General features: G+C 40.5%; 1 protein-coding gene across 4 annotated transcripts in view; it reads left to right on the plus strand.

The window, feature by feature from the left end:
• LOC119813640 overlaps nucleotides 1–21,206 on the plus strand; it is a 49,259-nt gene extending 28,053 nt beyond the window's left edge. Inside the window, exons 2-5 of one of the 4 annotated variants that reach the window (XR_006020818.1) lie at nucleotides 18,151–18,328; nucleotides 19,326–19,567; nucleotides 19,715–19,844; nucleotides 20,040–21,206. Coding sequence is in view for 3 of the 4 variants with exons in the window: in XM_038329032.1 (XP_038184960.1) it covers nucleotides 18,151–18,296; nucleotides 18,710–18,994 (431 nt within the window). In the remaining variant the exon portion in view is untranslated. Of the gene's footprint in view, nucleotides 1–18,150; nucleotides 18,329–18,709; nucleotides 19,047–19,325; nucleotides 19,568–19,714 lie in introns of those variants that run through there. The other 3 variants (XM_038329030.1, XM_038329032.1, XM_038329031.1) reach the window with 3 other exon arrangements.
• Nucleotides 21,207–22,866: the final 1,660 nt, after the last annotated feature.

The raw sequence follows: 22,866 nt of genomic DNA on the forward strand, positions 1-22,866 counted from the left end.
ACAGTGTGATGTGAGCCTGTACAAATGGAGGCCCTTCCATATTCCATGCACTGATGCACTGATAATGTTTCTTTTTTTTTTTTTTTTTTTTTGGTTTTTCGAGATAGGGTTTCTCTGTGGCTTTGGAGCCTGTCCTGGAACTAGCTCTTGTAGACCAGGCTGGTCTCGAACTCACAGAGATCCGCCTGCCTCTGCCTCCCGAGTGCTTGGATTAAAGGCGTGCGCCACCACCGCCCAGCTAATGTTTCTTTTGCACTGTGAATTTCTTTGTGTATTCACAAAAATTTGGAAAATTCAAAGATTTTAAACAGACATCACATTCACAAGGTCCAGTCACAATGTGGGTTCCCATATAGCTTTGACAGCTTGTGAGAGAATTATAGTTATATTGCTTGCTTCCACAGCCTTCATCTTCATATAATGTATATTTCAAATGAGATGTGATATAGCTATTAAAGGATAGCTATGGTTATTAAGGGATGAATGATACATATAAACATTTCTATATACATTGAATTCACATGTTGTTACTACAGTAGAAATATTCATGCTTATATGGAGACTTGGTGAATCCTGACCACTTCCTTTGTTCTCATACAGTGCCTCTAACATGTAACTTCTGTAAAAACAAACAAACATGAACAAACAAGAAACCACCAGATGTATTAGTAATAGTTGCTTTACTAGTGACTGCTTATACAGTATATGGTGTTCAAAATCTGCTAAGTGCATGCTCTCTACCATATCTGACAAGTTTGAAATCAGATGGTTTTATACCTCCCACAGAAGACCTGATCATAATGAGAAATATAATGTTTGTTAGTCCGAATTCTGGTACTATTTGCAGGCATAAAGCTCTGTACTGACCAGTGTCCTCATGCTGAATATTTTGGGTAAAAATATTAAAATAGTAAAATAAAATAAAGTTGTACCTTTTGTTTTGGGTTTTTGTCTGCTTTTTCTTGAATTTTCTTGGGACATTAAAATTCCTTCAAAGTACCATTGATTTTATTTTTACATGCCATTTACTTGAGATTTCCTTCAAGATTTATATTTATATTTATGTTTATACTGGTCTTCCAGAGGAACTGACTTCCAGACAATATTCCATAGTCTGCTCTTCCCATCTGTGTTCTAAAACATAGCTCCATAAAATTTATGAAAAATTATTAGAAATTATTGAAAAACTTCTAGCATTAGGGTACATAGAAACTTGCCTGATTTATTAAACATATTCTTTCCTTTTGAGATTCTGTATCACAACAGAGCACGGATGACAAGGGAAAGCCTTTTCCTTAATTTTCCAAGAGAAGGTAAGATGATATCCTCACCATGGCAGTGAGGTTCCTGCAGGTCTCCAGCATCACATCTCTGTACAGACTCCTCTGGGAAGGATCCAGCAAAGCCCACTCTTCCTGGGTGAAGTGCACAGCCACGTCCTCAAAGCTCACTGAGGCCTAAACATTGCATATACTTGACTGACAAAAGGTTCACTCGACACTGTGGGATCCACTCTTTCATGACATGAAAATTGTAATGCAAGCAGTGAGGGATGAGGAAGGGAGCAGCCCTGCAGCATTCTTCTCAGTGCGCACAGGGCCCCGGATGTGCTGCAGCTCTTCCCAGTCCTCTTGCTACAGTGCATTTCTTTTGCCCATCTATCTGTCTTAGTATATGCTATACAGAACTTAGTTAACATTCCTTAAAGCAGTATGGCTGAAGACTTGCTTCTAGATCATGGCCAACAAAGGGAAGTTGTATTACTGCAAAATTTACCTCGGGGGGGGGGGGGTGGCTTATGAAAGCTCCATCCACCAAGGTTCCTGGATGAGTAGCAGATGTCTTGGAGGCCAGTGTCAGTCTCTTCAGCATTTGTTGGTGTTGAACTAACATTGGGAAAGGGTGTTGTGAACGTTGTCTCAAGAGATGCCTGAGTCTTCTAAGTTCACCTTTTAAGTGTTATAGCACCCTCATTCCTCTATGAGAAAATGATGAATTAGGAACAAGCACCTACATGACACTGTGTCCTTCTCCCAGTCCTAACAGATTTTACCCTGACCATTTTTTACTTCCACCCTAAGTTTGTAGCTATATCCCTATGAATGTCTGGAGATTTTAGCTAGAAGAACAACACCTGAATATCCTGTCCTACCCTTTTCTGATTTTCTCTGCTCAAAAGCCTCTTGAAACTTTTAAATTCCAATTCCAACCGCCCCCTCTATGTAAGTTTATTAACGGGCAAGGGCTGTGTATGAAAACCCCACTACTTCAGAAGTTCTGAACCTGTTGTACACTGGCAAGTGTAGAACTATATTACTTCCTCAGGGATTTGAAAAGTGACACATATACAATGTTTCCGGTGGCAGAGCAGGTGGATCTCTGTGAGTTCAACATCAGCTTGGTCTACAAGACCAAGTTCCAGGACAGCTATGATTATTACACACAGAAACCCTGTCCAAAAAACCCAAATTAGAGGACAGACCAGCCACCTGGTACAGAAACAGCGAACTCCACCGGAACAGGTACAGGGGAGAAACTGCTAAGGAAGTTAGCCAGAGCCAGAGACCACTGAGGGTCCTGAGGGTCCAGATGTAAATCTGAGACCTTCAAGAGAGTAGACCCCTATGGGTCTGGTCATGAGTCTAGGACCTCCCAGGTACTAGGCCTGAGCCAGGACCTCTGCCAGTCTGGGCATGAATCTGGGACCTCTGAGGCAATAAGCAGGAGCCAGAGATCTCTGCTGGGCCAGGCATGAGTCTGGGACCTCAGAGAGAATAGGCATAGCCAGGACCTCTGTGGTTCCAGGCATTGGTCTGGGTTATCAAAGGGAATAGGCAGGAATGTAGAACTTCTGCATGTCTGAGCATAAGTCTGGGATCTCTGAGGGAGTAAGCCTGAGCCAGGTCCTCTGCAGTTCTGGGTGCACCTATGTCTGGGAACTCCTAGGCAGTAGACCAGAGCCACAAAGCTTTGCAGGACAAATTCCTAGCCAGGGACTTCTCCAGGAGGAGATCAAGACCAGGATTTACAGAAACAGGTCAAAGTCAGTAACCCAGGCCAAAGTAGGCCAGAGTCACAATCTCCACTAGAGCAGAGCACAGCACAGGAACCCAGAGCTATCTCCAGGAACATGGAGTCACCAACTGGGTAACTAGAACAATGGCATTGACTGTACCATGAGGAACAACCATCTGAGCTTTGGATTCACTGGCACCTAGAAGATTAATCAACAGAATCTCAGACCTATACCAAACCTATTAGAGGAAAAGATGAGTAGAAAAGGTAAGATCACATGCAACACCACAAAGAGCAATATAAGACCATTAAAACCTGAAGATCCTACAACAGCAAGACCTGAACAACCAAATATAGATGAAGCAGAAGAAAATGACCTAAAAGATAACTTTAAGAGAAGGTTTGAAATTCTTAAAGAGGAAATGAGAAATTCCCTTAAAGAAATGGAGGAGAAGACAAATAAAAAATGAAATACATCAGCAAATTCCTTAAAGAAAACCAAGAAAAAGATATCAAACATATGAAAAAAACCATTCAAGACTTGAAAACTGAAATAGACACAATAAAGAAAACACAAGCCCAGGGAATTAGAGAAACAGAAATCATGAGAAATCACAATCAGGAACCACAAATGCAAGCATGAATAACAGAATACAAGAGATGGAAGAGAGAATCTCAAGTGTTGAAGATATAATAGAGGAAATAGACTCATCAGGTAAAGAAAACATTAAATCTAATGAAAGTTTAACCCAAACTATTCAGAAAATATGGGACATCATAAAAAGGCCAAATCTAAGAATAATAAATATAAAAGAAAGAGAAGAAGTTCAACTCAAAAGCACAGAAAATAGAATTTTCCCAACCTAAAGAAAGACATGCCCATGAAGATTCAAGAAGCTTACAGAACACCAAATAGATTGGATTAAAAAAATGTTTTTCACCACATAATAATCAAAATACTAAACATACAGAGTAAAGAAAGAATTTTAAGAGCTCCAAAGGAAAAAGGCCAAGTAACATATAAAGGTAAACCTATGAGAATTACGCTTGACTTCTTATTGGAGACAATGAATGACAGAAGGTCTGGTCAAGAGTTATGCAGACATTAAGAGACCAGGAATGCCAGCCCAGACTACTATACCTAGCAAAACTTTCAATCACCATAGAAGGACAAACAAAATATTCCATGACAAAACTATAATTCACCTAGCCAGAAATGCAGTCCTACACAAAAAACTAGAAGGAAAACTTCAACCCAAGGAAGTTGGCTATGCCAACAAAAACACAGACAGTTGATGGTTTCATAGCAGCAAATCCCAAAGAAAGTAGGGAAAAATGCACAAATTAGCATCACCAATAATGAAAACTAAATTAACAGGAGGTAGCAATCACTGGTCATTAATATTCCTTAATGTAAATGGCCTCAACTCACATATAAAAAGGCATAGGCTAACAGATTGGATACGAAAACAGAATCCATCCTACTTCTGCATATAAGAAACACATCTCAAACTCAAAGACAGATATCGTCTCAGAGTAGAGGGTTGGGAAAAAATATACCAATCAAATGGACCTAAGAAACAAGTGGGTGTAGCTATCCTAATATCTAACAAAATATACTTCAAGCTAAAATCAATATAAAAGACAAAGAAGGTCATTTCATATTAATCACAGGAAAAATTGATCAAGACACAGTCTCATTACTGGACATCTATGCCCCAAATATAAAGGCACCCACATATATAAAAGAAACACTTCTGAAGCTTAAATCATATATCAAACCACACACACTAATAGTGGGAGACTTCAACACTCCCCTCTCACCACTGGACACGTCAGTCAGACAAAACATGAACAGAGAAATAAGAGAACTAACAGATGTTATGACTCTAATGGATTTAACAGACATCTATAAAATATTCCATTCAAACACAAAATAATATACCTTCTTCTTACCACCTCAAAGAACCTTCTCAAAAATGACTACATACTCGGTAACAAAATAAAACAAAACAAATACAAAAAAAATTGAAATAACCCAATGTACCTTATTGGATGATCATGGTTTAAAACTAGAAGTCAACAGCAATAGTAATTCCAGAAAACCCACAAACACATGGAAATTAAACAATGCTCACCTGAATCATCAATGGGTCAAGGGAGAAATAAAGGGAGAAATTAAAGATTGCCTAAATTTCAATGAAAATGACCACGCAACATACCTAAATTTATGGGACACAATGAAAATGGTGTTAAGAGGGAAGTTTATAGCACTAAATGCTTATAGTGTGGAAAAATCCCACACTAGTGAATTAACAGAACATTTGAAAACTATAGAACAAAATGAAGCAAACTCACCTAAGAGAACTAGATGGCAGGAAATAATCAAATTGAGAGCTGAAATCAACAAAATAGTAACAAAGAAAACAATACAAAGAATCAATGAGACAAAGAGTTGGTTCTTTGAGAAAAACCAACAAAATAGACAGATCTTTATCCAAACTAATCAAAAGGCAGAGAGAGAATATCCAAATTAACAAAATCAGAAATGAAAAGGGGGAGTTAACAACAGACATGGAGGAAATACACAGAATCATCAGGTCATATTTTGAAAGTCTGTACTCCACAAAATTGGAAAACTTAAAGGAAATGAACAACTTTCTGGATAAATATCACTTACCAAAATTAAATCAAGACCTGATAAATAAATTAAACAGACCTATAACTGCTGAAGAAATATAAACGGTCATCAAAAGTCTCCCAACCGAAATGAGCCAAGGACCAGATGGTTTCAGCCCAGAATTCTAAGAGATTCTCAAAAAAGAACTAATACCAACACTCTTCAAATTGTTCCACACAACAGAAACAGAAGGAACATTGCCAAACTACCCTGATACCCAACCAACATTACTAAGGAAGAGAATTACAAACCAGTCTCACTCATGAACATTGATGCAAAATACTGAATAAAATACTGGTAAATCAAATACAAATATACATCAGAACCATCATCCACCATAATCAAGTTGGCGTTGTCTCAGAGATGCAGGGATGTTACAACATATGAAAATCTGTCAACGTAATCTACCATATAAAAAATAAAAAATAAAAACCACATGATCTTCTCATTAGATGTGGAAAAAGCTTTTGACAAAATACAGCATCCCTTCATGGTAAAGGTCTTGGAGAGAGCAGGGATACAAGGAACATACCTAAACATAATAAAGGCAATACACAGCAAGCCTACAGCCAACATCAAACAAAATTGAGAGAAACTCCCAGTGATTCCACAGGTACAAGACAAGGTTGTCCACTCTCTCCATATCTATTCAATATAGTTCTTGAGGTCCTAGCTAGAGCAATAAGACACAAATGGAGATCAAAAGGATACAAATCAGAAAAGAAGAAGTCAAACTCTCACTGTTTGCTGATAATATAATAGTTGACATAAGAGATTCTAAAAAAATTCTACCAAGGAACTTCTACAACTCAGACACTTTCAGTAATGCATCAGGATATGGGATTAACTCAAAAAAATCAGTAGTCTTCCTTACACAGATGATAACATGTCTGGGAAAGAAATCAGAGAAACATCACCCTTCACAATAGCCACAAACAGCATAAAATATGTTGGAGTAACTCTAACAAAACAAATGGAAGATTTGTATGACAAGAATTTTAAATCTTTGAAGAAAGAAATTGAAGAAGACACCAGAAAGTGGAAAGATCTCCCATGCTTTTGGGTAGGTAGAATTAACATAGTAAAAATGGCAATCTTACCAAAAGCATCTACATATTCATTTCAATGCCCAGCAAAATCCCAGCAAAATTCTCACAGAACTCAAAAGAATGGTACTCAACTTCACATGGAAAAGCATAAAATCCAGGATAGCCTAAGCAATTCTGTCTAATAAAAGAACTTCTGGAAGCATCACAATCCCTGACTTCAAACTCTATTACAGAACTACAGTACTGAAAACAGCCTGGTATTGAACAGACATAAGAACAGACAGGAGGACCAATAGAACTGAATAGAAGACACAGATATGAATTCACACTCTTTCAAATATCTTATTTTGACAAAGAAGCAAAAAATAATAAATGGTGCTGGCATGACTGGATATCAACATGTAGAAGAATGAAAATAGACCTATATATATCACCATACACACAACTCAAGTCCAAATAAATCAAAGACCTCAACATAGTCCAGCCACACTGAACCTTATAGAAGAGAAAGTGGGAAGTACACTTGAACACATTGGCACCGGAAAATTCCTAAATATAACCTCAGCAGCACAGACACTGAGAGAAACAATTAATATGTGGGACCTCCTAAAACTTAAAAGCTTCTTTAAAGCAAAGGACATGATCAACAAGACAAAACGACAGCCTACAGAATGAGAAAAGGTCTTCATATCCCATATCAGACAGAGGTCTGATCTCCAAAATATACAAAGAACTCAAGAAATTGGTCATCAAAAGAAAACATAATCCAATAAAAAAATGGAGTACAGACCTAAACAGGGAACTCTCAACAGAGGGATCTAAAATGGCTGAAAGACAGGTAAGGAAATGTTCATCAGAGAGATGCAAATTAAAACAACACTTACACCTGTAAGAATGGCCAAGATCAAAATCACTGATGACAACTTATGCTGGAGAGGTTGTGGGGTAAAGGGAACACTTCTGCATTGCTGGTGGGAATGCAAGCTGGTACAACCCCTTTGGATGTCAGTGTGGTGACTTCTCAGAAAATTAGGAAGCAACCTTCTTCAAGACCCAGTAATACCACTTCTGGGTATATATCCAAAGGATGCTCAATCATGCCACAAGGACATGTGCTCAGCTATGTTCATAGCAGCTTTGTTTGTCATAGCCAGAACCTTTAAACAACTTAAATGTCCATCAACCGAAGAATGGATAAGGAAAATGTGTTACATTTATGCAATGGAGTACTACACAGCAGAAAAAATAACTACATCTTGAATTTTTCAGGGAAATAGATGGAGCTAGACAACATTATTCTGAGTGAGGTAATTCAGACACAGAAAGACAATTATCACATGTACTCACTCATAGGTGATTTTAAAACATAAAGCAGAGAAAACCAGCCTAAAACCCACAATCCCAGAGAACTTTGACAATCATGAGGACACTAAAAGAGATTTACATAGATCTAATCTATATGGGAAGTTGAAAAAGACAATTATCTCCTGAGTAAATTGGGAGCATGGGGACCTTGGGTGAGTCTTGAAGGGGAAAGGGGAGAGGCACAAAGGGGAGCAGAGAAAAATGTAGAGCTCAATAAAAATCAATTTTAAAAAAAAGATAAAAGTACAGACATCAACAGAAAAAAAAGATATCTTGAGAGGATTTGGGTTAGAAAAGAGCTGAACTAATCAATGACAATGGTAAGAACTGGATTACTTGTAAATCCAAGTTTTCTATCCATGATCATGGTGCACCTTTCCACTGATATGTTTGAATAAGTATAATATTCTTGTCATATCTGTGCATATACATATGTATATATTGGCATGTATATAGTAGAATTATATTCAAATATTTCATTTTTAGTGGCGGCTAATACTAATAGTAATATGCATTTTTCAATTACGAGTTCTATTTTTTAAGTGCCAGTGTATAGGGAAGAGACTTACTCTTAAAGTATTAACTTTTGTCCTGCAGTCTTGCTTATAATCATTTATTAGTTTAGAATAGTTTTTGATGATAGTTTCATTTTCTACATATAATCTCTCAATAAAGAGGATTTTATTCCTTCTTGTCAACATAAAAAAAACAAATTAAAAAAAAGGAATTCGAAACAAATAAATTTAAAACAAAAACTTTTCAAATTTTAAATCTTGCCTGCCACCTTTCTGCCAAAACCTAACATGGAAAATCCTACACAACATTGCCTTGATTGACCTTGATCTGATGGGTTTTGTTTTATCTTATATTTCATTTTGTAAAAAAACGCCAATCCCATATCACTCACAAAATTATAACTTGTATCAACCTTGTTCAGTCCTCTGAGATGTATCCTTGCTCTGTGCACACCTCTTGTGAGATTCAAAGGCTCATTCCGTGCTCTCGATGCTGTACCACTGGGCCAGACCATCAAGTGCATCACTCAATGATGTACCACTGGGGCAGACCATCAAGTGCATCACTCGATGCTGTACCACTGGGGCAGACCGTCAAGTGCATCATTCAATACTGTACCACTGGGGCAGACCATCAACTGTGTCACTCGATGCTGTACCACTGGGGCAGACCATCAAGTGCGTCGCTGACTGCCAGGCCAAAGCCCACCTCAGCCTTTGGGCTCATCTCCTTGTATTAATCCAGGAGACCGGGTCTACCTGAAAACCTTCCCATAGAATAAAAGTCACTTTCCTTTATAAAATCAAATACAGCACAACTTCAAGTGCAATCAAGCTGCAAGGCCCACTTCCATGTGTCACTGGTACCCACAGAAGCTCCTGTGAGGTACTCGAAAATGTCTGCCTCTTTTCTTTCTCATGCATCCTCGACCCCAAATAATTCCAAATGGTGATTTGAAGGAAAGGAACTGAAAATGCATCACATGAGCACAGATGGTAGGAAGTTAATGCCAGCATCATGTGTAACATCAAGGCAACCAGGACAAGGATGTGCTCACCAATATTGAAAAACAAAATGTACAAAACTCAATTACACTTCTATACACTGACAATATAATACTTGAAAATGCAGTTAAGAAAACAAATCCATTTATCTCCCAAAAATAAATACATGAAACTAAATTAAACAAAATAGGGTAAGTTATAGCTGAAAACAACAAAAGCTTGTTTAATAGAGCCTGATTATCTATCTATCTATCTATCTATCTATCTATCTATCTATCTATCATCTATCTGTCTGTCTATCTATCTATCTATCTATCTATCTATCTATCTATCTATCTATCATCTATCTATCTATCATCTATCTATCTATCTATCTATCTATCTATCTATCTATCTATCTATCTATTTTTTATTATTTCTGTTTGTATATCTATGTGTCCATACCAGTGCCATGGTCATGAATAGCAATCAAAAGACAGGAGAACAAAAGACAACTCATGAAGCTCGTTTCTGTCCTTCCACCACCTGGATTTCAAGGGCTCACATCTAGGTCTCCATGACTGGCAGAAAGCACCCCCACCAACTGAGGTATCTTGCAGAACAAAAACCTAGAGTTCTAAGAAAAATAAAAATCACCTCTTGTCAATGGGTTACAAACCTATTAGTAATCCAATAATAAATTTACATGATCTATACACTCAAGATCATATTTAAGGAACCCCAGTGACCAACCTTATCAGATTTGAAAACTGCTTCAGAAATCAATGGAACTGCAAAGAAGTTATAATATAGGAACAGCCGTGGGACAGAGCAAAGCAGACTAAAGAGAGTCATGGTTCACAGTTCAATAACTAACTTTAAAGCAATTATCATTAGGGTAAGATAGAGCTGCAGATGGGCCTAAGGAGTGCACATTTGTCCAGCATGCTCAAGCTCCTGCATTCAATGTCTAGCTTGGCGTGGGGGTGGGGGGGGATTATTTTAAAAAGAAGAAAAAGAAAGGGGAGAAGAAGAAGCTGGCGAAGAAAAAGAAAGCTTACTAACTGCGACATGGTTCAGCTGGTACATAGGAGCCCTTGCAACACAAACCAGACAACCTGAGGTCTGCCCGTGAACCACGGAAGGAGAGCAGTCATTTCACCAAGTTGTCCCATGACCTCACTCCTGTCTCACCGCAGGGATCCTCCACTCTGCCGACCCTTGACTGTGGCTGCAGGTTTCTCTGTTTCTCTTCTTTTTCGACCTTGGCTCCATCCAGGGCAGCCCCTCTCCTAGAACAGCCGCTGCCTGCATGCAGTGCAGCAATTGGGGACATAAGATGAAAGCTGTCAACAGTCCACGCGGGGAGTGGTGTCCGCAGACGTCCTCAAGGTGTCAGCGACCCCGCCCGGACTGGCATTCTCGGTTCCCCAGCATGCGGCCCTCCAGTCACCTGCTCAGTGCAGCTCTCCTGCCAGCTGCCTGCCCTCCATCACCTGCCCGGTGCTTGGGACTTTGCTCTTTAACTCATCTTCACACAAAGCTGAAGTTTCCAGGACTCCGGTGCCACCCCTCCCCCAGCGCGGGAAGGACCCAGCACACAGGCTCCCATTGCTCCCCGCTGTCTGGGAACTGCGGTCCCACGCTCACCCAGGAGAAGCTGCCAAGCTGGCCGCACAGCAAGGGGCAGAGGTGACCCAATTTGGCCTTCAGCATCCCTGACGCCCTCAGCAGGGCAACTGGCAAGAACCCGCCTCCTACTCCCATCAGAACTTCTGATTGAGGCCCTGATTGGTTGGAAAGTCCTGAATGAGACCAACAACCAGTCCCACGCCTAACTCAGGTGCAGGCCTATGTAGAATTTTGCTTTTAAGCAGAATTTGCGCCTGCCTGCCTGGCAGGGTTGGCAGTGCTATCTTTTTGTAATCCAGTAGGCCCTTCCTGCGGTTCCTCCTTGCCCAGAGCCATTAGTGTGCACAGTCCACTATGCACTCATGCCCAATGGAGAGATGGCCTCGCCTCAGAACTCAAGGAGCACCCAGCCCACCCCAAGTCCAATGGGACACTTCATTGTCTCACAAAGGACATTATAGGATTTGGATGGGCAATGGAGCTGTTATTTCTAGAGAAGTGCTAAGGACTTAATAGGTCACAGGGTGGTTCCTGAGGGCACTTTGGAGGATTATAGTTGATAAGATAATAATTATCAATTGCTAGAGATGCAAGAACCTAGAACGCCTTTAGCCCACAGCTGGTCACGTTAGATGAGGCCTATAGCCCAACATTCTCCAGGGATCTAGAATTTCCCCTATGGCACATCAAAGACAGCTCTCGCTCTGTCTCTATCTCTAAGGTTGCACAGATTGAACTATAAATAAAAACATAACAGGGGTTGGTGTGAGGTTCAGTGTTGAGACACCTGTGGCCAGCCTGGATCTATTGCCAGACTTTACACCCTGGACAGTAAGAACTGACTCCTGCAAATTGTCCTCTCACCTCTCCATGGCACAGACATGTCCATACACACAGACACATGCTAAATAGGAATGTAATTAAAAACTAGATGAGTGTGGTAGTGCACACCTTTAATCCCAGCACTCAGCTGACAGATGCAGAGTAATCTCTGTGAGTTTGAGGCCAACCAGGTCTACCAGAGCTAGTTCCAGGACAGGCTCCAAAATCTACAGAGAAACGCTGTCTCGAAAAACCAAAAAAAAAAAAAAAAAAAAAAAAAAAAGAAAGAAAAGAAAAAATAAAAAAAATAAAAAAGAATTACAACCAGCATAAACAATATTAAGCAAGAAATATATGCAAAATGTTTCAATAGTTATTCTATCATAAGGAGTCTAAGTCTTGTATTAGAAATGGCTTGGCTAAGTTATAAGGGAAAGTAAATAAGACTATCTAGTTTTCAACCCCATTTAAGGCTGAGAAGAGAGATAATATTACTTGAATAGGCAGGAAGTGCAATCAAGCAACTTCCAAAATATTTAGTAGATGACAGAGACAACTGGTTACCTGGGAAATCACCCGAAGTCTCATTTACAACATAGAAGCAACCAACTTTGGCTAAGGCCTAGAGTAACTGACAGACCATTTTCAGAGGCAGGAAAACTTTTAAAACCTTCTTACTCTGCTTGGCAAGGTTTGGCAGTCTTTTTTTCTTGTATCCTGCTTGTCTAGTCTGGACACTATGCATTTTGTCAGTGGTCGAGGCATAAGCCGTTCTTTGCCCAAAGGCAAGTTTTGCCAAGAAGAAAATAAGCTTCAAGTGGAGTGTCTTCAGTGCTCCACATTTTCTCAGGAATAAATCAGTGTTTCCAGGAGCAATTGTGTCTCACATCAACAGAACCCTAAGTTATTTAATACCATATTCTACAGTTCTTTGGAGTGGTTGAAAATTACCTATCTATGTAGAATCTCTATGCATCTAAAGAACCTGATTTATCTAACTATAAGTATAACAAACATGGATTACTATTGACCTGTACTACTTAAAATACTTGTATAACTTAAGGACTAATACTTTATATTAGAATATTAAACAATCTTTAAACAACTTTGTAGCAATGAAAACAATGACCTCAAAATGTAAACAATGTATAAGTATCTTTATCAGAGGTAGAAATGTATAATGCAATATGATAAATATATATTAAAATTGTATCAATATACGAAATACCTTAAACAGGGGCAGAAACAAGCATCTGAAAAAATAACATTGCATAGGTATACAAATATTATAAACAGAGATAGGAGCATATTTAATTCAACAAATATAGTTTGAATTTGTATCAATATACAAGAGTCTATACCAATGTAAATTGTCTATAAATAATAACTCACAAGTATTTATTCTATTACTCACTATTATTATTATCACTATTATTAGTGTGAGTAAGCTCACACTAATCTATTATCCCATTCAGTTTCCTTTTTTTGTGACATCCCCAGGCCTACAAAATTTCCACCAAAACACCTACCTGGCCCTATACCATTTATACTCTACCCCTAATTGATGTCCCTAACCCTGAGGACAAACTTTGTTGGGAGAAGGGCTGATGTCTACTAGAATTACTTCCAGCTATCATAGAGGTGATGTTCTTTCTATGGGATCCTGTAAAACTAAAATAATGGTTAAGTTTCAAGATTACTGTCTGGTATAATCACAAATAGTCTCTGATTTATATATATGTGTGTGTGTGTGTGTGAGAGAGAGAGAGAGAGAGAGAGAGAGAGAGAGAGAGACAGAGACAGAGACAGACAGAGAGAGAGAGAGAGAGAGAGAGAGAGAGAGAGAGATAACTATTGCAATGAAAAAATTCTATCCTTTTTAGGATACCTGTTAATAAAATTCTGAGTTTGGTTGTGACTTGCAAAATAAAGCTAATCTAGAAAAGGAGAAACAAAGCTGTTTCTCCTCTGGTTCAGATAGACCCCACAGGGTTCTTTGATGCCTATGAAATCAGTAACAGATGCAGAAATTAGCATGTTCTACATATACTAACCTCTCAATGTAAGTCCACTTTTTGTGTGTGTGTAAGTTTTCTTTTCAGGACATGTCCCAAGGATAAGGATAACACTGCAAGATAACTGGATCAGTGCTGTTTGTACTGATGTCTCAGGAGGTGCCTCCTTAATTATAACAATTATAAAGATGAAGAGAAACATGTTCTACTGAGCCCAAGTTTTGACTCCCTGTATACACACTGCCTGTTCTAATTTCTGATATCACTACAAACATGGTCTGCAGAACAACCAAGTAGAAATGAGATTGAGCCCAGCAGTAGCACACATAGGTCATCCCAGTACTTTGGAGGTGGATGGCAGCAGGAGAATCAAGAATTCAAGGCCAGTATCAGCCGTTCAGCATAGAGTATTTGACTCCAGCCTGAGCTACATGGGACATTGTTAGCAAAAGCACAGAAAAAGAAGTAAGTGAGATTTCATTGCTTCTCAGTAGTAGACAGTCAAGAGCAAAGAGTGAGAGGCATGGTGATCAACCAGAATCATGTCAGGAAACCCAGTTTTGAATCCAACTCAGGCAAAGGCACCCAGAGTAAGAAATCAAACTCGATTCAGTAATTACACTCACCACGCCAGAAGAAAGTCCTTGCTCACCTTTTGCTTTCCTAGTCTTCCTTTCAGACTTGTGGTTTCATTTTCTTGATGTACTGGGCAGAAACATGAGTCAGATGTTAAATAGAAATGATGCTGCTGGCTTTGAGCTTCCCTCTCCCTTTTAAGAACCACAAAGGGTAACCACACCTCAAGAATAGACTGATCCAAAGGCCCATGACATGAACCATGGCTGTTCATGTTTCAGCACAAACTCTTCGTGCCTGTGCTTCTGTAATAGCATGTGTTATTTTGATGCCAAATAGAACAAGAAATTGATGCAGTTTCAAAGATAGGTACTTGGCCTTCAAAACACTTCTTTGGCTTATATAATATAAATAACTGACTTTTATTAACATCATGAATTAATATAGTAACATTAAGTTGATGATCTATTTTGTGGATCTCTACTTTAAAAATAGTAAAGAAAATGCTATCATTAGACTGTTTTTCTTATTCATAACTCTGCATACCTTCTTCCTATGTAAAGAACACCCTTAAAAGGTGACATAAAGATAATTCAAATAACATATTTGTAATAAAAACAAAATTTAAAACTGAGGAAAATGATAAAATGAAGATTTGTTTTTAACTTGGGTTTGGATTTGTACAGCAGGAAGGTTTTGAGTGTGTATAGTACTATGAGTTGTTGACCAAACATTCAAATCTTTGAGTCTATGGGGGTCATTCTTTTTTTAATTATTAGATTTTTTTTTTTAAAATACCAATCCAAGTTCCCACTCCCTTCCCACCTCCCATTCCCTCCACATACTCCCACCCCACCCCCATCTAATCCTCAGAGAGGGTAAGGCACATTGCTTTGTGGAAGGTCCAAGGCCCTCCCTAATATATATCTAGGCTGAGCAGGTATCATCCAAAGAGAATAGGTTCCCAAAAAGCCAGTACATGAAGTAGGGATAAATCCTGGTGCCACTGCCAGTGGCCCCACAGTGTGCCCCAGCCATGCAACTGTCAACCACATTCAGAGGGACTAGTTTGGTCCTATGCTTGTTATCCCATTCTCTCAAGTTCTCCCCTTCTCTCCTTCTTTTCCCTTTCACCCTCCCTTCTCCTCCAACCTCCATGCTCCCAATTTTGTCAAGCGATCCTGTCTGTTTCCAATTTCCAGATAGGTCTATATATGTTTTTTTGGCGTTCACCTTATTACTTAGCTTCTCTAGGATCATGAACTAAAAGCTCAGTATCCTTTATTTATAGCTAATATCCACTTAGGAGTGAGTACATAGCATATTCATCTTTTTGGGTATGGGTTACTTCACTCAGGATAGTGTTTTCTAATTCCACCCATTTGCATGCAAAATTCAAGATGTCATTGTTTTTTTTTTCTGCTGAGTAGTACTCTAATGTGTAAATGTGCCACATATATATTTTTAATCCATTCTTCGGATGAGGGGCATCCAGGTTGTTTCTAGATTTTGGCTATGACAAATAATGCTGCTATGAACATAGTTGAACAAATGCTTTCATAGTATGATTGAAATTTTTTTGGGTATATGACCAAGACTGGTATTGCTAGATCCTGAGGTAGGTTGATTTGGGGGCCATTCTTATTCAAACTACCACAGAATGACTTCTCTTCAACTAGGCAAGGTGTTAAAGAAAGTCATTGGGTGAGAGAATTCCCATGCTACCATCATTCTGTCTAGATCTCCCCTTGTACCTGGCTGTGGCACCCAGGGTCTTCACCTTTAATTCCAACTCTCGCACATCTTTAGTAAACTCACTCTTTTTGCTCAGTGAGATTTTAATGGATTCCACATAATTAGGCTGCTCAGGATTCTCCTCCTAGAGTTTTACATAGACTCATAAGATGTAGCTGAATTTGTAGCGTGCTTGCCCAGCATAGACAAAACACTGGGTTTGATCATGGAACTGGGCTTGGTGGTCTATCCCAGCAAATTCCAGCCCTTGAGATATGAAGTAGGAGGATCAAAAATTCAAAATCATTCTCGACTATGTAGTGAGTTCAAATTCGGCCAGAGTTTTATCAGACATGTCTAAAAAAAGCTGTATCACCTCTCACTTCCATTCAACTGACCTATAAAATTAAGTATAAGAGTAAGGACATGAAATTTTGACCAAATTCTATTTAGGAGTCGGTTTTTTTTTTGGTTTCTTTATTTAATTATTTTGCATTTGCTTCTTCAATTGCATATTTAGGACGTGTAGATGTCTTCCTGGTCTGGTCAATGGAACATCTTAGGCAAGAGACTTTACAATGAAGTGATCTCAAGTGATCACACATGCACTGAATCTAACACGTCAGCATTTGCAAATTGCATTTGGTGTCCCAGATCTTGTGGGTTGAATTATGTCTCTAAAAAGTTATCCTATGTAAGTCATAACTTCTGTAATATCCGAGTGTCACCTTTTTGGGAATAGGATGTCTGCAGATACCATCAAAATGATGTTTTACTAAACTAGCCCTCATCCAAGGAGTTAGTGTCTTTTTAAAAAAGAGGCAACTTTGAACAATCAAACAAAAGATAGAAGGGGACAGAGAGTAGAATGATAGGACTTCAAGCCAAAGAATGCCCGGGCATGCCTTGCCAGTAACCTACAGACACTAGGAGACACACAAGAAGCAAGGTAGCTTTACTACCTAGAGCATTCAGAGTCACCATGCCTGCTGATTCCTTCATCCCGGGCCTCTCAGCACCAGAATGATGAGAGAAGAAAATTCCTTTAGTTTAAGCTATTGTAAGACCGTATTTTGTTTAGAAGCAGCAAGAATCTAGTATATCATATCTCACAGGATTGTCAGTGAATTGAATGTCAATGTCTTTAATAATATCCTCTTCGCTGGCCAGACAGGGTCTCCAACATACACACACACACACACACACACACACACACAAACATATTTGCAATTTACATATGCTGGCATGTTAAAATCAGTGTGTATGGGATTACTTGAGATCATCACACTGTTAAGCCTGTTGTCCTGAGATGTTCCTTTGACAAGGCCCAGGAAGATTAGCTATGTTTTTCATACATACATACATACACACACACACATCTATCTATCTATCTATCTATCTATCTATCTATCTATCTATCTATCTACCTATCTATCTATCTATCTATCTATCTATCATCTATCTATCTATCTATCTTCTATCCCTACATATATATACACATACCTAAAAATATATATCCTGATCCATAAATATATATTCCTAAATATAAATCACTCAAGAAATATTTCTTTAAATTTAGCACTGTCTGGCCTGGATCTTGCTATACAGATTGGACCTGCCTCAAGTTGTAGCAATCCTCCTGCCTCTGCCTCCAAGGTGCTGGAATTACAGATACAAAACATTATGTCCAACCAAAATGTGTTTTTTTTTGTTTTGTTTTTCTACTTTTATGTGTTTGTCTATGTGGCTACTCACATATGCAGCGACCGAGGAGACAAGAGTGTTGGATGCCCCCAAACTGGAGTTCCAGGCAGTGGCCCACCATCAGGGTGCTAGGAATCAAAGCCACGTTCCCTACCAGAGCAAGCAAGTGATCAACTCCTGGTGCATCTCTGCAGCTCCCATTAGGGTATTTCCAATGGCAGAAGAAATCGCACTGAGGTACTATTTGAGTTTTTTTCTATTTCTGTGATGAAATACTATGACCTGGGTGGAGGGGGGGTGTTTTCCCAACCTGTCACAGAAAGGTCAGGGTGGGAACATGAGGCAGGAACGTGGAGGCGGGCACCTTGACTGTTTGCTGGCCTGTTCTCCTGCTTACTCTCACCTCATGATTACCCAGCTTTCTTAAACAGCCCAGCAGCACCTGCCTAGATACGGTGACGCCCCCAGTATGCTGGTCCCCCACAGACATGCCCACTGGACCATCTAATCTAGGACAGAAGATGCTTTCCTCTCAGAGGACTCTGAGCTCTGTCAGGTTGACAGTGCTAAGTAGGACAGGTACATTGTGTGTCTTCTTGTTACTCTGCTGTGGGACAGGTACATGTGTCTCCTTGTCACTACGTTGCGGCGGATCTTCACCATCCTCAGAATTCATGTCAGAATCATAAGGACAGTCATGCTTGGCGGTGGTGGTGCACCCCTTTAATGCCAACACTCAGGAGGCAGAGGCAAGCAGATCTCTGTGAGTTCAAGGCCAGCCTGATCTACAAGAGTTGTTTCCAGGACAGGCTGCAAAGCTACAGAGAAATCCTGTCTCGGAAAAAAAAAAGAATGACAGTCAAAACAACCTACCTGTCAGGAAGGCATTCCAAAATGAGCTGAGGAGCCGGACGGTGGTGGCGCATGCCTTTAATCCCAGCACTCGGGAGGCAGAGGCAGACGGATCTCTGTGAGTTCGAGGCCAGCCTGGTCTACAAGAGCTAGTTCCAGGACAGGCTCCAAAGCCACAGAGAAACTCTGTCTCGAAAAACCAAAAAAAAAAAAAAAAAAAAAAAAAGCCAAAATGAGCTGAGAACAGACTCAGATGGAGGAGCGGTTCCACGACATCACATCAATACAGCCCTGGGCTATTGGCACATCTTATTCCTATTTCATCTGAGCAAAAGCTTCCCAGGTTTCCACATAGCTCACTCACTGAATTGCTTTCTTCCAGCACGTTTTTTACAGAGTCAGCAGAGGAAGGGGAGCTAATGGATGCTTTCTGGCTCAGCTACACCAAGAGTCAGTCCAGTAACAAAAAACTGAACAACATGTTCTGCACAGAATGCACTGTAATCTATGGCTCATTTGTGGTCTTTTTCCTGGAAATCCCTACTACAGAGTTTGTCATCAAAGAGAGTAAATGAGGATAGCCACCAGCCAAGCATGCTTGCCTTGCCAACCAACAAGATAACAGTAAGTTGTCTGTGGAACCGGCCGCCTGGTGTTCGTGTGGTTTGAACTGGCAGCCTTTGGCATTATGCACACTCTTCATGGGCTGTGTTATTCTTATCATTCCTTTGAAATCTGTTTTCTTTAAACCCTCTCTGTTTTCTGTTCCAGGAAGAAGCAAAGACACAATGAGGTTGCACAGAAGTTAAAGCTAAAGGGAGTTATCAGCATCTCCCAGGGCCTTCCTTCCTCTGCTCTCCAGATGGCAAGATACTGACAACCTAAAGTTCACCACTGTCAGGTGAGGATGCTCTGGCCATTTGAAGATGTTGCCTGGATCATCATCTTCTTCATGGATGGGAGTTACAAAAGCTGATGTGGTCCTTATCACTGTCAGCCATGAGATGCCTGGAGTGGTCACCGCCCCCCTCCCCCCACCCGCCAGCTCTGCCACTGTGCCCTTTGCTCCCCATGGATACATATCTCTTCACTGCAGAGCTCCACACGTTGATGCTGCCTGCTACATGACATGTGCCATGGTCCTAACAGGATGACATCTCCAACTAGGGTGTCAGTTCTTCTTCTTCCAGGCTCAGGACATCTCAGGCTCATGAGGCTATCCTCGGGTTTACGGTAGAAAGAACTGGACCAGTGAGCTGAGGCAGCCACATCACAGACACGAGGACCAGTGTGTCAGTGTGCACACAAGGACCATGAAAGTTCTGCTATGTCCCTACCGTGTGCCTCTGTACTCGGGTTCTTGCAGGTCTCTCTGGAACCCTGGCGTGGGCAGGTCTGCTGCTGTCAAAATGAGAACTCTTTTCCAGGCAACCAGCTTCTCTCAAGATTGCTACCAGCACTACTCTCACTGCAGTACCTGGTGAAGCCACCAGAGGGAGGCAAGGCAAAGCAGACAGAAACAAACAGGCGGCTTATGTGGCAAAATTTCTCCAGTTCTCTATGTTCTCTATGTTCAACACCACTGTATCGCTGCATAGCCCATGCGTCCTTCCCTCTTCCTGCAGGGATTCCAGTCCATGAACTGAGTAATCCTGGGCTCTGTACCTGTATTTGCACTTCTCCCACTGAACTTGAAAGTCTCTGCCCATAACAGTCTCCATTCTGGTACCCAGATTGTTCTACTACTCCTGGCCTTAGACTTCTTCCCTTATGGGTAGGCAGACTCTGAGACACTTCAAAACATCCATGGATAGCACGTACCAAGATAACACACATGAGAGCAAGCAAAATCTATTCCTTCAGAGCTTACTATGGCAAGAATCAAAATTCATCCCTTGCCACTGAGGCTCACAGGAAGGCAGGGTGAGGAAACTCCATGGAGGAGAAGGGAAGATCTGAAGGCCAGCATCCCACAGGGACTGCCTTGGAAACTGGGGTGGTTTCAAAGAAAATGATCCCCAAAGGGAAGGGCACTATTAGGAGGTGTGAATTTGTTGGAGGAGGTGGGTCACTGTGCAAGTGGGCTTTGGGGGTCCCTTTTCCTCAAGTTTCCCTCATTGTGACAGCCAGTTGATTTCCTGCTGCCCTCTGGTGAAAGAGGTAGCCAGCACCACATCTGTCTGCACACTGCCATGTTCCCCTTCATGATCATAATGGACTGAACTTCTGAAACTGTAAGTGAGCCACCCTAATTAAATGTTTTCTTTATAGGAGTTGTCATGTCATGGTGTCTCTTCACAGCAATAAAAACCCCAGCTAAGACAGAAACTGTATTTGTTTTCTTATTTGGGGGGAAGGGTTTTCTTTTCTTTTTTAAAATATTTTTTATTTATTAATTCATTTTAGATACCAATCACCCACCTCTCCTCCTGCCCCCTTCATCTCTTCTCTGCTCCAGACCAACCTCCATCCACTCCTCCCAGCAAGTAAGGGCTCCCATGGAGAGTCGACACAGTTTGGCACATTAATTTAGGGCAGGATGAAGACCCTTCCCTCTGCATTAAGTCTGAGTATGGCATCCCCTCATTGGCAATGGGCTCTAACAAGCTAGCTCCTGCAACAGGGATAGGTCCTGGTCCTACTTCCTGAGGCCTCTCAGTTAGACCAATTTTCACAACTGACTCCCTCATACAGAAAGCCTGGTTCAGATCCACGGAGGCTCCACAGCTGCCCATCCAGACTTCATGAGTTTCCAAGAACTTGCTTCAGGTCTCTCTGTAAATTGCTCCATCATGATCTTGACCTCCCTTGTTCATATATTCCCTCCTCTCTCTCATCGACTGGCTTCCTGGAGTTTGGCCTGGTACTTGGTTGTGGATCTTTCTATCTGGTTCTATCTATTACAGGAAGAAGGCTCTAGCTTCTCTGAAGCTGTGGATTATAGTCTTGCTACCCTGTGCTTTGCTTTATGTCTTCTATCCACTTATGAGTGAGTATGTACTGTGTTTGTCTTTCTGAGTCTGGGTTACCTTATTTAGGATTTTTTCTAAGTTCCTTTCATTTGCCCACAAATTTCATAATGTCATTGTTCTTTATAGTGTAGCAATACTCTATTATGTAATCATACCACATTTTCTTTACCCATTCTTCAGTTGAGGGGCATCTAGGTTGTTTCCAGGCTCTGGCTATTATGAATAAAGCTGCTATGAATATTGTTAAGCAAGGGTCCTTGTGGTATGATTGAGTATCCTTCAGGTATATGCCTAAGGGTGATATCACTGGGTATTTTGACCCCAAGTAAGCAGTATGGGAGAGACAAACATGAGGGAAGCCTATCTTTAATGAGCAAAATTTAATCCTTTTTTTGATCCCATTGATGAAGAAGTCTCAAACCTGGTCTTATTTTTATGAATGGCTAGTATCATCCCTTTGACTATCAAATCTCCACAATCATTCATCACATCTATATTCTGAGCCTATATCATTTTCCAGGAGATAACTTGTGGGTGTCTTAGACCTTCCAGATCCTGGGATTGAAGGTGATTTTGAGAGAGATGCTCCAAGGAGCTGGCATTTGCTGCAGGTAACCTGAACCCAAGGCCTTCAGTCTTGTGCTGAGGGTAGCTGAGCTCTTTGGTTTTCACGTGGTGAGGACAGAGCTCTACTCTAAGTCTCCCTCATTCCTGGTCTGAGGTCTACCAGGGTAGACACCCAGTGGCTATGGACCCACACACATGTGGATAGGGAGGGGAGGTAGCTCAGTTAGTAGAGTGTTGTCTATCACACACAAAATCCTGAGTTTGATCCTCAACACCACAGACACTGACTTGAGGGTTTGTGCCTGTAATCTTAGCACTCCAGAGGTAGAAAAACAAGAGGTTCAGAAGATCAAGGAAGTCTTCAGCGGTGTCAGGAGCTAAAAC

This window comes from Arvicola amphibius, chromosome 4 (genome assembly GCF_903992535.2).
Source record: "Arvicola amphibius chromosome 4, mArvAmp1.2, whole genome shotgun sequence".
Lineage (NCBI taxonomy): Eukaryota > Metazoa > Chordata > Mammalia > Rodentia > Cricetidae > Arvicola > Arvicola amphibius.